Source organism: Echinops telfairi, unplaced genomic scaffold (assembly GCF_000313985.2).
Source record: "Echinops telfairi isolate 266 unplaced genomic scaffold, ASM31398v2 ScPeMD7_70;HRSCAF=299, whole genome shotgun sequence".
In the NCBI taxonomy this organism is placed as follows: domain Eukaryota; kingdom Metazoa; phylum Chordata; class Mammalia; order Afrosoricida; family Tenrecidae; genus Echinops; species Echinops telfairi.
In genome coordinates, this window is record NW_022103968.1 from 38,912,547 (window position 1) to 38,928,358 (window position 15,812).

General features: G+C 44.2%; 1 protein-coding gene across 1 annotated transcript; it reads right to left on the reverse strand.

Annotated features, from left to right (window-relative positions):
- Window positions 1-313: 313 nt before the first annotated feature.
- On the reverse strand, window positions 314-8,925 carry IFIT2 (interferon induced protein with tetratricopeptide repeats 2). The gene is made up of 2 exons (XM_013004214.3): window positions 8,698-8,925; window positions 314-2,473 (listed from the first exon to the last, which is right to left on the reverse strand). The coding sequence occupies exons 1-2, from the start codon at window positions 8,700-8,702 to the stop codon at window positions 997-999; spliced, it is 1,482 nt and encodes a 493-aa protein (XP_012859668.3). The 5' UTR covers window positions 8,703-8,925; the 3' UTR covers window positions 314-996.
- Between the last annotated feature and the right edge of the window lie 6,887 nt (window positions 8,926-15,812).

Below are 15,812 nucleotides of genomic sequence, written 5' to 3' on the forward strand. Positions count from 1 at the left end.
GACAATCTAGACCAGTGGTTCTCAACCTTCCTAATGCCGTGAGCCTTTAATATAGTTCCTCATATGGTGATGACCCCCAACCATAAAATTATTTTCGTTGCTACTTCATAGCTGTAATTTTGCTAGTTATGAATCATAATGTAAATATCTGATATGCAGGATGTAGTTTCATTTTTACAAATTGAACATAATTAAAACATGGTGATTAATCACAAACAATAAGTAATTATGTTGTGTAATATTTATTTTTAATTACAAATAAGTGACATTTTGTTTTGAAGCCTGGTGTAGCATGGGTAACAATCTTCACGCAGGGTACTCATTTATGGGCATATCTGCATGTGGGCGGACCTGCCTGGAGACAGATAGAGGAGCAGTGTCTCTGTTCCTGAGACCATCTGAAATACGTGCTTTCTGATGGTCTCAGGCGACCCTGTAAAAGGGTCATTTGACCCCGCAAAGGGGCTGTGACCCACAGGTTGAGAACCGCTGGTCTAGACTGAGGATTGGCCACGCCACGGAGGAAGAGGGTGGAGGCAGATCCTGAGTCCTTTCCAGGCTTTGGTCCTTCGGTCTCCGAGGGACGCAGCACATCCAACCCACATGCCCAGAATCCAACAGGACTCCAGGAATGGAAAAGCATCTTGAAAGTGGGCCACACAGTTTCCGATTTGAAGCATCTGTCCCTTTTGTAGAAGCATATACCCCCCAAAATAAACAAAACAAACAAACAAACAAACAAAAGCTTATACCCAAGGTATCAAGATAGCACAGGGTAACAAACAGGAAGAGAGTGTGATTAAGGGAATGCCCTGGAATGAACTGCACCCAAGTGTTCAATTGGGAAATAGTTCCTTTCCCATCCCCTGGACTGACTCCCAAATCTGGTTCCTTCTCCAGAACTCCCTAGACGTCTACATGATTCCTCTAGCAATTCAAGAGTCAACATTTGGGGTCCTTCAGATCCCTCTACTTCAGTCCATGTTAAATATCTCACTATCCCTTTCCTGCCCATGGAGGAGGGGCTTCACACCCCTGCCTTCGTGCAGCACCTCTTTGAGCCCCTTCACCCAATTCCTCATCTCCTGCCTGGGCTATGGATGCTGATGGGAGGAGGCCAGTGGGGTCCAACCCCCTCTCGGCATCTTCATCTGCTTGCTCCATTTCTCTGTTCAGCTCATCCAGGACCTTCAACAGACTCAAGGCCTTAGGATCATCTTTATTCTGAAAAAGCCGCATTTTAGCAATTTTTTCCAGCTTGCCTTTCATCTTTTCTTTGGGCTTTGATCTCTTATTTATTTTAATGCCTTCTATAAAATGGTGGATGGCCTTTTCTTCACAATGCATTTGGTACAGTTGAAAGTTGCCATAGCGCAGGTGAAGGAGCTGCATCACCACAGGACTCAGCTCTCTGCGGAATTCTTTTTGGAAGTAGCAATCGGCTTCCTCATACTGACCTGCTTGTGCAAGGAGGCAGGCAAGAGAGGAGTAGATGTTGAGGAGATTCGCATTGAGCTTTTCTGCTTTCTTGAAATGGTCCACAGCTTGGTGTACGAGTTCCAGTAATTTCTCTTTTTCCCCAAACCTTTCATGCTGCATTTGCAAGACTTTTGCCCTGTGGCAGCACGCGATGTAGTAATGCACGTAGGCATTGTTTGGCATGCCATCTAAAGCTCTCCCAAGCATTTCTATAACTTTGTCCAAAGCACCTTTCTTTCGATAAAAGTTTGCGGCGCTGCGCAGCACATCTGTAGCATATGGGGCTTTCTCCACGGCTTCTTCCACTAAACTATCCCCTTTATCTTCTTCGTTCAGCTCTAGGAGTTTCAGAGCCAGGAGGACTTTAACATACTCATTGTCTGGATTCAGCTCCATGGCTTGCCGCAGGGCATCCACCGCGTTTTGCTGGGGTGGCCATTTATCCAGCCGGTAGTTCACGATTGCCAGTCCCGAGGTGAATTCTGGGTGTTGGGGTTTCTTTTCCAGAGCCTTCTCAAAACACACTTTAGCCCTTTCACCAAACTTTCCCCCAGACTTCAATCGGGTCCAGCCTTCCTCACACTCCAGCTCAGGACTTTCAAGTCTATAGGGGTTGGAAAACTTCTTGCAGACTTGTTTGACCTTATCTACGTAGAGCTGAGCTTCAGAGAGCCTGTCCATGTGATAGTAGACCCAGGCACAGTTTCCCCAGGTGACCAGACTTCTGATTTCGGCTCGGTCGGCGTGCTCTCGCTGGATGAACTCTTCCGCTTGCTGTAAGTATTGCAAGGCTGTCTCATTCTGGCCCCTGAGGTGTTTTAGGTAGGCCAATATGTTGCATGTGGTGGCCTTGAACTCACTGTTCTGGAACTCAATCTGATGACACACTCTGTTTTCGAAATCATCCAAAGACTCTTCTCCTTCCATCAAATTCCAGGTGAAGTGACATTTAAGTTGCCGGAGGCTGAGCTCCAAGGAACTCTTGGTGATCTCACTGGAGGGAAAACAGAGAGAAGGACACTTTGAGACATAGCACAGATCCCCTGGGACAGGAGATGTGGATTTCAAGCACAGGTGCCCTCCTCAGCTGTCGACCCTAATCAAAAAGGAACACACTTCTCCTTTTGTTTCTTTCACCCGACCCTCTGTCTATGTCTCAAGTTCATGGTGAAACAGGAATCTGAGGATGGTGGGGATCAAAAGAGTTAGTGGGGGTGGGAGAGGCAGTGGGCAGTCTTTGAGATGGAGACCGTATGTCCTTGAATAAGGCAGTTTTTGCTAGAGCTCTGGCTCTCAGCTTTCTGCTTTTGAAGACCTCTCTGGAAGTTGCCAACTCTGTGGGAATGGATTTCAGTAGAAAACCTGATTTCCTTTTATTGTTGTGTAGTTTGTTTTAAGAAGCAAAGGTTTTAAAAAGGATTGTTGCAAACTAAGAAATGACAAAATAATTAAAAGAAATTTTGACTAAACAAAAAACATCAAAATGTGAAGCTGTCTGTTACCCTCCCCCCAAGCATTCAGTGTTCTTCGACTTATACCCTGTCGGAATGTCAGTTTGGGAATCCTCAAAGGACTCGAATTGTGTTCTTTTAAAACTTTTCTTTTGCATTTTGGAAACCAAAAGTCGCCTAAAGGTGTAACATCAGGGCTGTAGGATGGAGAGGGTAAGGTTTCTCATGGAAATTCTCTTGGGACAGCCCTTAGAGAATGAGGAGGTGCCTTGGTGTGCTAAAGAAATTCCTTGGCACAACTTTCATGACATTTTGTCATTGAATGGTAGCTAGATTTAGGGACAGGGGGGTTGTCCCTCCCATGCCTGCAAAAGAACACACGTTTCTGGAAATAAATCAGGCAAACGAATTGGACACCTATTGGGAAAACCCAGAAATGGGCATGTGCAAATTTAAGTGCAAACTCCCCCTCCAGGCCCAGGCGCACAGATTTGGCCCAGGCTCATGGCATCACACAGGAGCTCTTTTTACTCTGCACCTGTTCAGCGGCAGGCAGAGGTGGGGTCTCTCGGAGCCTGCTCTGGGCCTACTTAGGGCCCATATGCACTTGGGCTCTTGGCCTCTTAGTCTGGGGGTTCCCCAGTTCTGCGTATGTGGGTGTTCTTTTCCACCTGGTTTTCCATGCCCAATTGTGGACCCCAATGCGGCTTTGGTGCGGCTTGGCACACATTCCAAAAATAGTGTGTGCCCCTTTGAGACTGTAGAACTGGAACCTTTTCTGGTCCTTCATAAAAACTCACTTGGATGACAAAACGTGCTTTGGCGTGAATTCTTTCAGCTTGCAAAGCAAAGACCCAAGGTATAAGCACCCACTCCAGAAACCCAATGTCATCAATTTAGTTTTCCATTTTCTTAAAGTTTCTTCCAACAAGTCCCCGCGATCACCCTGTGCCATTGGAGAGAATCCAGTCAGACTCCCTCAATGGAATCTTCCCCTTTCCCCGCTCAATTGGCATAACCTGAGCTGATCTTTCTACCTTGAATTGAACTGTCCCAGGAGATGTCCTAGGAAGTCATAGGTTTGATTGGAGCTTCTTGGAAGGCACCCAAACAAGACTAGGACAAATTATCAAGAGAACTTGTCTGCAGTCACCCACTGATTGCTGACATGCTTGACAAATAATACAAAACAAAAAACCCTGCCTATCCCTTTCAAATTGTCCTCCTTTATTGGAATTTTTAGCATTAGATTTTTCTGCTGTTTTAATATTACAATGTTATAAACCTCTTGATCCTTCTGAAATTAAACTCTTACGCTGTCCATATTTTTAATGTCTTAGTTCTTTTAACATCTTGATCACTTTCTATTTCCTGCCTAATGTTTATTGTTTATATATCCTTACTTGATCTCCTTAGCCTGTACAAACTTTTTGAGCTTTTATCAGAATGGTTTTGTCTATTTTAACATTGTGTATCTAATTTTTTTAGTTGGAACCCCCTCCCCCATTGTAAAGATTTAAATCTTATTTTCTAACTATCTTCTTACTCAGTACCTCTGCTTTTGTATCTTCCTGGTCTCAGAATGGAGGTGTAGGTGCATAGTCTGTTTACCTCTGAACTATTTACTTTAATTCTTTAACTCTTAACTGTTATACTGTTCACCACTACCTCTTCACTCTGTTATCATTGGCCATGTTAGGCATGCCTTAAACTTGTTTCAAAATAAAATTTAATCACTTTTTATCCTATGTTTGCTTCTAATCTTTGATTTCCTGTTTCTTAACATGTCTCACCGAGTCAGCCTATTAATAACTTTGCATTTGTTGTTGGAATCTTCTTTCAAAATTAATTTTTTTCTCCAGTAGTTTGCTTTTACAGTAGCAGGTGACAGGTTTGGCTACAGGAGCCCACAGAATCCTTTCCTGATGGAAAGACCTTTTTCTGTCAGGTGCCCTTTAAGGGTTTTCCTATCCCTTCAATATCAGTCCTCTAGGTAAATAAAATAAATGAGCAACAAACAACCACTGGGGAAAAAAAAAAGCAAAGAGACAAATAAGCAAAAGCCCCTACTCTGAGTAACTTTTGAGATAGTTAGGGTCAAAATCATCCCATGCCCTAAATAGTCTCCGCACTGCCTATGACGAGAGTCCCTGAAATGTTGCTTTTTCTTAAGGTTAATTTTTTTTTTTTAAAGAATCATGGTATGTGTTCACTAGCCCTTTTATCAAGAGCTGGACAATTTAGATATTCTGACATACACAACTAATATAGATGTGGAAGTCTGTGTCAAGGGGCAAGCATCATTTTTGAAGCAGTTGTCTAGATTGACAATTATAGCCCACCAAGGTCCTCCTGTAGCCTCCTCCTCACTTTTCATACAGAGTGACCTACCCTTTCCCCTCCCCACCCAATCGGGCCAGGAGTGAGTACTTAAACTTACTGAAAGCTAGGAATGGAAGTGAGAGTGAGATCCAGTAAGGGAGTCAGAGTGAGTCTGAAGGTGCGAGGATGGGTACAGTGCACTTTGAGAATCTGCTGGTGGGCAACTTCTATCATATTCTACAAATCATGCTGCACAGCAAGCACGCAGATGCACAAAGAGAAGACAGGGACTGGGTCCCCCAAGCCCCCCAGTATCCTGTGCTAATCCTCCTGGGGTTGATGCAGTCCCTGTTCTTTTGTGTTGAAACAAAACAACACTAAGTACCACACACAGAATAAACAAAAAGAGGGGAAGTGGGCTGGAGGTTCTTCTGAGGGAAGGGTTCCTGTCAAAGCCCCAGGGAGGTCCCAGTGGGGAAAAACAGGCTGTTTGAACTGCTTCATGTAACCAGTGGGGAGTATCTAGCATCTTTCTTGAAAAGGCCATGCTCAATCTGATTTATCCTCCTTCTCAGGGAGGTTATAGAAAGAGTCCTTTGCACATGAGCTCCTTTCTTGTTTCATACAAGATATAAAATGAGAGAATTTAATTGAGATGATCTCTGACATGTAAAATATACTGTCAGAGTTGCATTTCATAGAGATATTTAATGTATGCATTTAAATTAAAAAAACAACAACAACCAAGTCACTTGCTGCTAAGTCTGTTCTGGCTCCCGGCAGACTGTTGTGTGTCAGAGCAGCCTGTGCTCTGGGGAGTTTTCAATGGCTGACTTTGCAGTAGTCAAGCCTTTCTTCCAGCGTGCCTTTGGGTAAACTCACAACGGTCAGCTGCCCAGTAACAACCATTTGTGCCAAGTCAGGGGGGCCTTTAATATATACACTTTTGTGAAATCCTCTTGGAGGAGCCATTGAAAAAACAACCCAGTTTCACTAATTGCCCCTAAAACCAAAACACAAACAAACTCACTGCCATTGAGGTGGCAATGCCAACTCATAGCGAACCTGTGGGACAGGGTGGAACTGTCCCTGAGTTTCTGAGACTGTGAACTGTTTACTGAAGTAGAATAGGTTTGATTTTCTCAAGTACCTAAGGGAGGTGAGTCTCAGATACTTGCTTTCTTGGGCTTCGACTTGTGCTCTAGATCTCTCTAGAACAGAGATTCTCAACCTTCCTAATGCCCCGACTCTTTAATACAGTTCCTCATGTGTGGTGACCACCAACAATACAATTATTGTTGTTGCTGCTTCATAACTGTAATTTTGCTACTGTTATGAATTGTAATGTAAATATCTGATATGCAGGATGTATTTTCATTGTTACAAATTGAACATAATTAAAGCATGGTGATTAATCACCAAAACAATATGTAATTATCTATTGTGAAATATTTATTTCTAATTACAAATAAATGAAATTTTGTCTTGAAGCATGGTGTAGCATAGGTAACAGTCTTCACACTGCGTACTCGTATGTGGGCATATCTGCATGTGGGCGAACCTGCCTGAAGACGGATAGAGGAGTGGTGTCTCTGTTCTTAAGACCAGCCAGGGGGTTATGACCCACAGGTTGAGAACCGCTGCTCTAGAAGTTCCAACACTTTCTTCTTCTGTTCCTGTCTGGATAACAGCTACAATGGCACTGTTCACCAGGCAGGGAATTACTATTCCAGTGTCTTAGAGTGATGCTACTCAGTGTATGGTCTGAGACATCACCTAGGAGCTAGTTTAAAAATGTGCATCTTCAGGACCCAACCCAGGCCTATGGCATCAAAGTCTCTTGGGGGAGTTGAGCCCAGAAATCTGTCTTTAGCAAGGTCTCAGGGTGATTCTTAGGTAGCTCAAGTTTGAAAATTACACTCTCAGAGTACAAGGGCAATGTGCAGTGAAAGTCCTACTGGGAATGGATTACTAAATAAACAAGGTACCCAAGCCCTAGAGTTGAGTCTGATTTATAAAGAAGTTATATAGATCAGAGGACTGTAAATCATACGGGGGCAAACGGCCTGATCTTTCTCCCTCGAAGTAGCTGGTAGGCTTGAAACAACAACCTTGAAGTTAGCAGCCTGATGCTTAACCCACAGCGCCACCAAGGCTACAGAACAAGGTCCCCATGGGTTTAATTGTGCTTCTTTACTTATCTGTCTAGTGCACCATTTCCCATTGTTGCCTACCTCATTATAGGAGCGTGAGCACCACAGGTGCGCAAGTGAGCATTGCTAAGCAGACACATACCCTGCTGAGTGGTGAATCTGCCCCAGATTCAAGAACCAAGGAAAGTGAGAGAGGAAATGGTAGGTCTGTAACATGATGGGAAAGGTTCCCAAGTAAGATAGGTGCCCAGGTTCTGACTTCACACACATTGTCAGTAGCTCCTATTCTTTTTTACTATCAGCCAGATAGGCAGATTAGCTGAAGACCAACAAGAAAAAAACAAAACAGTTCAGGAAGACAATGTGGCTTCTGGAACGGGTCACTCCTGTGACTGATAGCCCTAGCTAGATTCTAGAGTCACCAGGTCTGGCCACCGCCAACCCTCAAGCTGCAAAAAGGAAGCTGAGATCCCTCCCCGGACACTGAGCTGACACTTCCTCTCCGGGGTTATCTTGTTTCTAGGGGCCATGTAGGGTCATGCCTGGAGCCCTGATGGCATCAGTGGTTAAGCGATGGGCTGCTACCTGCAAGGTCAGCAGTTTGAAACTACCAACTGCTCAGCAGGAAGACCAGGCTTTCTACTCCCCTACAGAGTTCCAGTGTCAGAAGCTTTCCGGAGCATTTCTGCCCTGTCACTGTGAGTGGCATCGACTTCACGGCAGTGACTTTTTTCCCTAAGGTCCTGTAGGTGGGGACCAGCTTCTCCACCTGCAATGCATACTCCAGATAGGAAAACCCGGGCCAATCTGTTCCTTTGATAAGAGAGGAATGAGCCCTTTAAAGCTCCAGTTCACCATAACACAAAGTAGGGTTGCTGTACCGAGTACTTCCCTACCAGTATCTGTTGAAAAGAAACCTTTTACTAAATAATATTTACTAGACTCCACTGACCAAATCATTTCTTCGAAGTAAGAAACAAGAGCAGGGCCATCGATCAAAGCAAGTGCCCCGGAGTGACTTTTAAAGGGCCACCTGCCTGATTATACCCAAGTGCGCTTCCTGCTCGGCTGCTTCCTCCGCGGGCCCTCAGGAGCCCCAAAGGGGTTCGGGATAAAACGCCAGCTTTCGTCGCGTGGCTTTATAATGCAGATAGAAGCCCGGGAAGGGAGGCTCTAAAACAGTCAAGGACAGTCCGGGCCACTGCTGTCTTCCGCCGTGGGACGGAGCTGCGGAGCCTTGCATTAGGCCACAAGCAGGAGAGGAGCAGGTGACAGGGCGGGGACACCCTTACCTCATGGTCACGGCCCAGCTCTTCCAGGAGGCTGAGACTCAGGCGGCGGAACTCGCCCGAAGCCGTCTTCCTCTGCCTTCAGCGCAGTCTGGAGAGGCTTATATACAGAGGCGGCGTCCGCTTGCTTCTTTCCCTGGGGTTCCCGTGATTGAAAATGAAACCGGAAAGTGAAACCGACGTGAAGTGGACCAGAATCCTTGCCGAAGGAAAACGGATCTGGGAAGAGAACCACACCCAGCAGGGCCCCAGCCCGGCGCGGTGAGTCACAGCAACCTCCCCCCTCGGTTGTCTTCATGTCCCAGGTCAGCTGACCTCCGGGGAGCGCAGCTCCGAGAAGGGCACCTTTGCTTCAACATTACCACGTTAGACCACCCTCAACACCCCTAGGGCCCACAGGACCCGGGAAGGAATAGTTCAAGTTCCAAGGACTTTCCCCTCTCAGTTTTGTTCGCTACTCAACCTGCCGTCCCTGCTGTCATACCTGGTACAAGCAGGCAAACCCAAATTCGTTTCTGAGTGAATTAACGGAGGAATGCCCATTCAGAAGCGTGGTTCCATTTGTATTGCTGTGAGACTTGGCGCAGAATATTGAAATGTTTCTATGTTGTGTGTGTCCCCACCTCCCACGTCCACCCCTGTGAAATGAGAGGAATACTATTACACACTCATAGAGCTACTGTGAGGATCAAATTAGTTATTATAGGAAATCTACTTACAATAAAGCCAGACACATCATATGCAAATGTTAGTTTGTGATATCATTAAAGACTAAATTATGAACCCAAGACAGCAGAAAGGAAATTTGCCACGTTTGTTCTCTCTAGAGTTTTTGTAACTTTGACACTTCCCATCATGGTCACTAACCTAGGCCAAGCAATTCCAACGTGTCTCACTTGTCCTGGTTTTCCTGAGCCCCACCAACATGTTCGATTCTTATCACCTTGGTATTCAGCATCACACATCGTGGTTTATAACTTTTTTTTCATGATAGGGGAAATGTACATTCCTTGCTTTTTTTTGATTCATGTCCATTGATAACAAAGGAGCTATATTATGCACAGCCCTAAGGGGAACAAGGAGCCCTGGTGGGGAAGGGGTTACTCTTGCACTTTGGGGCTGTGATTTGTTCCTCATGATTGGCAGTTGGAAACCATCAGCAGCCCTGCGGGAGAAAGGCTGGGCTGTCTATTGCAGTAAACAATGACAGTCTCCAAGACCCACAGGCCGGTGACTCTGAGTCAGCATGAACCCTCGCAGGCAGTGAGCTTGTATTGGTAATTTTTTTGTAAAGGGGGACAAAGGCAACAAGGAAATTCCAGGAAGCACAGAGGAAACATGTGCCCCGTCATAAAAGTTGATAAGTTGTAAAAATTAAGATTGTTGAGGCAGACTTGGAGAAAGTGTTATTTACCTTGGAGGCGTCTGGCCAGGGTTGAAGGTGCACATCTTGAGAATCCTTTCCCCCTTATTTAGAATATTTATCTTAGTGGAGAATCCTTACTTTGAGTTTCCATTGAAGAGTTACAAGTTCTAGAACCTAGGTGAACCCCAAATGAGAAACCTGAGCAGAAAAATCAACGTTGTTATCTACTTATAGGAATGCCTCTGAGCAACATAAGGAGCCCTGAAATAGGAAACTGGGATCATTGTTCTGTGCTTTGTTTTGAGATTTACTTTTAAGGAAACTAGCGTGAAGGAATATCTCAATGTTTTTCGCAAAGGTGTTTCCTGGGAAGAAGCAGAGAGAAAGCTTGCCCTTCATGTTCCTGTGTTTTAAGGTATCCAGAGATAGTAATCTATTTTCTAGATAGCTGGAGGAACAATGCCAGTCTATAAAGCTATTGTGGGGTTGAGGGTGATTGGGAAACTGGGTAAGTGTGATTGCAAAACAGAAACTGGAAAGGAAAACCAATTCTCTACTGGATACATTTCTATTTCTTGAAAAAAGGAACCATGCTTAGGGAGAGTTCTGATACCTGTTTGCTACAAATATATCATGTTCCCAGGTCCTAGAACATAGGGCCAGGACTTCTTCTGTCATAGCCTAGGCTAACAGAAGGATCTTGCTTAATGTTTTCAAATAAATCACACCTTGAGTAGCTACATCAACTACAAACCCAAACTCCAAACTCACTGCTGTGGAGTCAATGCTGACCCATAGCCACCCTCCTAGGGGTTCCTGAGACTAGAAAGCCCAGTCTTCCTTCTGAGGAGCTGCTGGTGGTTTTGAGCTGTTGACCATGTGGATCACAGCCCTATGCATTACCACTTACCCAACAGGGCTCCTACGGAGAGGTATAATGTACTGCTTATCACAGTGTGGGCTACGTCTAGCAGTATCAGCCTCCTTACTGAGAGTGCAAATTCTCAGGTGGCGTTCTAAATATACCTGGTCAGAAACTGTAGGAGGGGTAGGGACTAGGAATCTCTGTGTTAATAATTCATCAGATAATTTTGATGTATGCCAAAATTAGATCAGTCATATATTGAATGTAAGTGAAAATAGTTTTAGCTTCATAAATTACTCAAAATGCCTGTGGGAAAAAAGTCCTGATCTTTCTATTCCACTGCTCCACGAACTTTGTGAAGCCCTCTCATAAAACTCTATACTTTTTGCTTGAAATTTTAAAAATATAGACTGTTAGAACTTATTTTGGAGTTTAAGGAACCAGCCTTTCATGCAGTTCCATTCACTCAAGCATCAACAAATACGTAGTGTTTACTCTGTGGCCCTGGTGGTACTGTGGATGCAACCCCAAGGTCGGTGGTCCAAATACCTCAGCCGCTCCACAGGAGAAAGATGGACAGTCTTGAAAATCATCGGCAGTGGGCGTATTACGAACCAAGCAATGTGCAAGGCATTGGGTAAGAGCCTGTGAGAAAATTTGGATGATGGAGACAGAAGAGAGCAGAATTAGAGTCATAAAGCAAATGCTTTCTCTCTAGGGAGCTCTTACCTAAGATGTGAATGACAGAGGAACCAAGGATTCTGGGCTTCCAGATTCAATGGAGAGAATTTTCAGGACCTGTATGTATAGCAAAGCAGAAAATTCAGCCATTTGGCTCACGTTCTGTGAGTTGGGACTTCTCTGCCTCCCAGTTTCTGTCCCCTCACAATCAGTGAGCCAACCTTCCTGTCCTTTCTTCCTCTCTCTCTTCTTCTCTGAAGCGCAGAGGCCTCTTTGGGAGTTCTTTCTAAAGCCTCTGCCCTTATGGGTAGGGACCCCCTTAACTTTCCTGCCTTTCACCTTCAGAGATGCACATCGGCCGGGGCCTGAGCCAGCATTGTCCATTAGTATCCCTGCCTACTCTCAGACTGAAGAAAGAGGCTCAAGAAGGACCCCCGAGAGATGCCAACCCACAATGTCTGTGCTGAGACCTCCTGGTCAATCACTGGTGAGTCTTCTTAGGTCTATGACTAGCTTTTCCTTCTTAATCAGTGTTTCATTTCTCTTCAAGCCCTCCGGGCAATGGTGGATGGCCACAACATCGCAGCCTCTGGTACTGCTGAACAATGCCATGTTGTGCGGGGAATGCTCGCTTGCTTGTCTCTCTGTGGGGGGAGGTGCACCTTACTGAATGATTTTTGGAAGTCACATCAGAGCATTCTGACTTTGTATGGCATAGAGACAAATAAGGTGCAGGCAGACACTTGAGAAGCTAGTATTCGACTCAACAATGTTCTCAAAATGACTTGCAGCAATAACACCGCCCGCCGCCCCCCCCCCCACCGCCCCCCCAACCATTATTTCATGCCGTTTTTTCTTCATTCTTATTTCTGGTACATTTTCTTGACCTCTCCATTTGTGTGCCTTTTGCAATATTCAGTCTGGAGATATTGGCACATACAGTTAGACACTAATTCCAGGGTCTTTTAAAACCATTCTAGAGCTGTGTCCAGAAGACCCTTTATTCTCCTAATATTGCAGGATACGGTAGTAGACAACTTTTTTCAAATATAAAAATCAAGATAAAAACCTTTTATTGTGATTTGGGTGGAAGTTTATGGAAAAACTGGTTTTCTGTTCAAGAATTCATGTACATTTTGCTTTGTGACATTGACCGTAATCCCTGTAGCACATTCCTCACCTTTTCTTCCTGAATCTACGTCTGCACTCAGCCCTCTTTCCTATCCCTCCCTGTCTCCTGAGCTTTACTCTTGGACAAATGCTGCCTTTTTGATCTCATGTGGCTGATTGTTCTACGGAACTCCTACCTCCCAGGTGTCTTAGACCACTTTCCAGGCCTACCTTTTGGCTGAAAGTTGAATTCCAGTTCAACTGGAGAGACTTCAGTTCCTGAATTGAAGGGTGTTTAAGAACCATAGTCCTGGGGCTTCCACCAGGTGTTATCAGGCCTGGTATTTTATTAAGTTTTGTTCCACATTTCCCCCCACTCTATCCAGAATTTCCATTACCTTTTACAGTGTGGTCAGCAGGGGTAGTTAAGGGCCATTCCACTCTGGTTTCAGAGTCATGGAAGCCAGGATTCTTGGCCCATTCATTCTTTGGACTAACTGTGCACTTGACCCTTAAGTTTCCCCCCCTACTCTTTTTCGCTCTGCATGGGAAGAGACCAAGAGCTGCATCTGATGTGGCCACTTACAAGCTTTTAAGGCTCCAGTTGCTACTCACCAAAGTAAGATAAGGTTTTTGGTGACTCTGTTGTGCCAATTGACCTGAGTATCTCCTGAGATGATGGTCCTGATCCCTCAGGACAAGCAACTCATTCCCACATGGTGTTTGGTTATGGCTAAGAAGTTTTCCTAACTTTGCCCTCTGTATTGTTAGAACGGGAATCAAAGGAAAGCGGGCCCAGCGGGTGGGTTGTAATTAACTGGTGTCATTAGAGTTAGGGACCTGCCGGGGGGGTTTAGAATGGAATGAGAGTAAAGGGGGCAAGGTGAGGGGAGATTGAAAGACAGTAAAGCAAGAATAGGCGAAAGTAAGAAAGGAAGCGAGAGAGTGGAGAACAGGCAGAGGGACAGATGTGTGGCCATAAGAGAAAGTGAAGAAAGTTAGAGAGAGCGAACAAAGGAATCCCGTGTTAATAAACTTTTGGGAAAGAAATAAATTATTATGTGTAAAAAGAGCCCCCGCTCCCCCCACTCCATTGGCTGTGGCACCAGAACAGTGAAGAGAGGGGGAGAGGGGGGAGGGCTTCTGTGAGAGTCGTGAGAAGGTGAAGTGTCACACCATACAAGGTGGAGATGGAGAAGGGATGAGAGACGCTGCATGTGGTTGAGAACCTTAGCGTTACTCCTGGAACCTTCATGTATGTTCTACAACCTTCATAGAAATATTTCCAGCACATGTAGACGTATCCTCTGCCATGTCCATATTCATGATGCGATCTTACTTGTCTTCCTGCCCCTGTTCAGCTGAGTGTCTACCTATGTATGCACTCTTTCTTAGGTTATTGCTATTACAGTTATTGCACAGGTAAGTCTGCAATAGGATTTACGTCTGTTGCCTTTAACTCTTGTGTTCCTTCAAGGGTCTGCCTTTGCTGTCCTCCCCCTCATTGTAGATGGCCTCTCCCTCTACCACAGTTAGCCCATGGTCACCTTCTAGTTAGGGACCTGCCTTCCCTCTCCTCCCCACTCCTGGTGACCTTCAAGGAATGTTTCTTTCTGTGTTCATGAAGCTTTTCTTGACTTTGTGCCGTAGTGATCTCGTACAGTATTTGTCATTTTGCGATGGACTCAACTCAAGTGTATCTTTTGTGTGTTGTGTACGAGCTGCCATAAAAGTTTCAAGCAATTACAGGCAAAACATGTTCCCATTCTGTGTGCTTCTGGAATATACAGACACATACAAATAAATACTTGAAGCACATAGAATAGATATTTTTTGTAATTGATTGTATTTATTATATTTTAATATTAATATTATAAACAAATAAAGTATTATAATAAATGAAACATATTCTAAATAAAATACCCCAAATCTCCAAGCTCACTGCCATCTAGTCAATTCTTATGGCAACCCGATAGGGCACCCCTGTGGGTTACTGACACTGTCATTCTTTATGGGAGTAGAAAACCTTATTTTTCTCCCAATTCTACCTTACAAATCCGGCTAGACCAGAGCATGTACATGGGTACAGAAAACAGCTGGAAACACAGGGAATCCAGGACAGATAACCCCCTCAGGACCAATAATGAGAGTCGCAATACCAGGAGGATGGAGGGAAAGTGGGGGGAAAGAGGGGAACCGATCTATATATAACCCCCTCCCAGGGGGATGGACAAAAGAAAAGTGGGTGAAGGGAAACATCAGTCAGTGTAAGACATGATAAATAATAGTAATTTATAAATTATCAAGGGTCCTTAAGGGAGGGAGGGGGAAAAATGAGGAGCTGATACCAAGAGTTCAAGTAGAAAGAAATGTTTTGAAAATGATGATGCCAACAAATGTACAAATGTGCTTGATACAACTGATGGATGTATGAATTTTAATGAGTTTTACGAGCCCCTCCAATAAAATGATTAAAAAAAATAGGAAATCTGACCAGATCTTGCTATAATCACTCAAAAAAAAAAAAAAAAGTTTTGTTTCCTTATCTAGAAAAAAAAAGAAAAGATTGGTTTAGAAGATTGTGGACTGTATTGAATGATCCTTGAATAAATCTGGCTTTAAAAATCAATTAAATAAATAAACACCAAAACACACAGACACACGCACAAAGCCTTATCTTTGTGGTGGATTTGAATGGCTGACCTCCAGGTTGGTAGCCCAACCTATAGTCAGTATGCCACCAGAGCCCCTTCTAAATAAAATAGGATAATAACAAGTATGAAAGCACACAGAATGAGAGAAATTTTTTGTCAACACTGCTTGTGGCTTTATGGCAGTTATAGCTCTATAGCCAGTCAAAGTAAAAAAGGATTTACTCCTAGAGCTGTCGGTTTTGGTTGCATTATTAGAAGTACAATAGGCAAGAACAGTGAAGTAAAAAGTGATCGATGTTATACTGGTATGAGAAACTATTTGGTATGATATGGTCTTTTAAAAAATATTAGATTACAGTGAACCCTCGTTTATCGCGGTTAATCGGTTCTAGACCCTACCGTGATAAATGAAATTCCGCGAAGTAGGATTCCTTATTTGTAA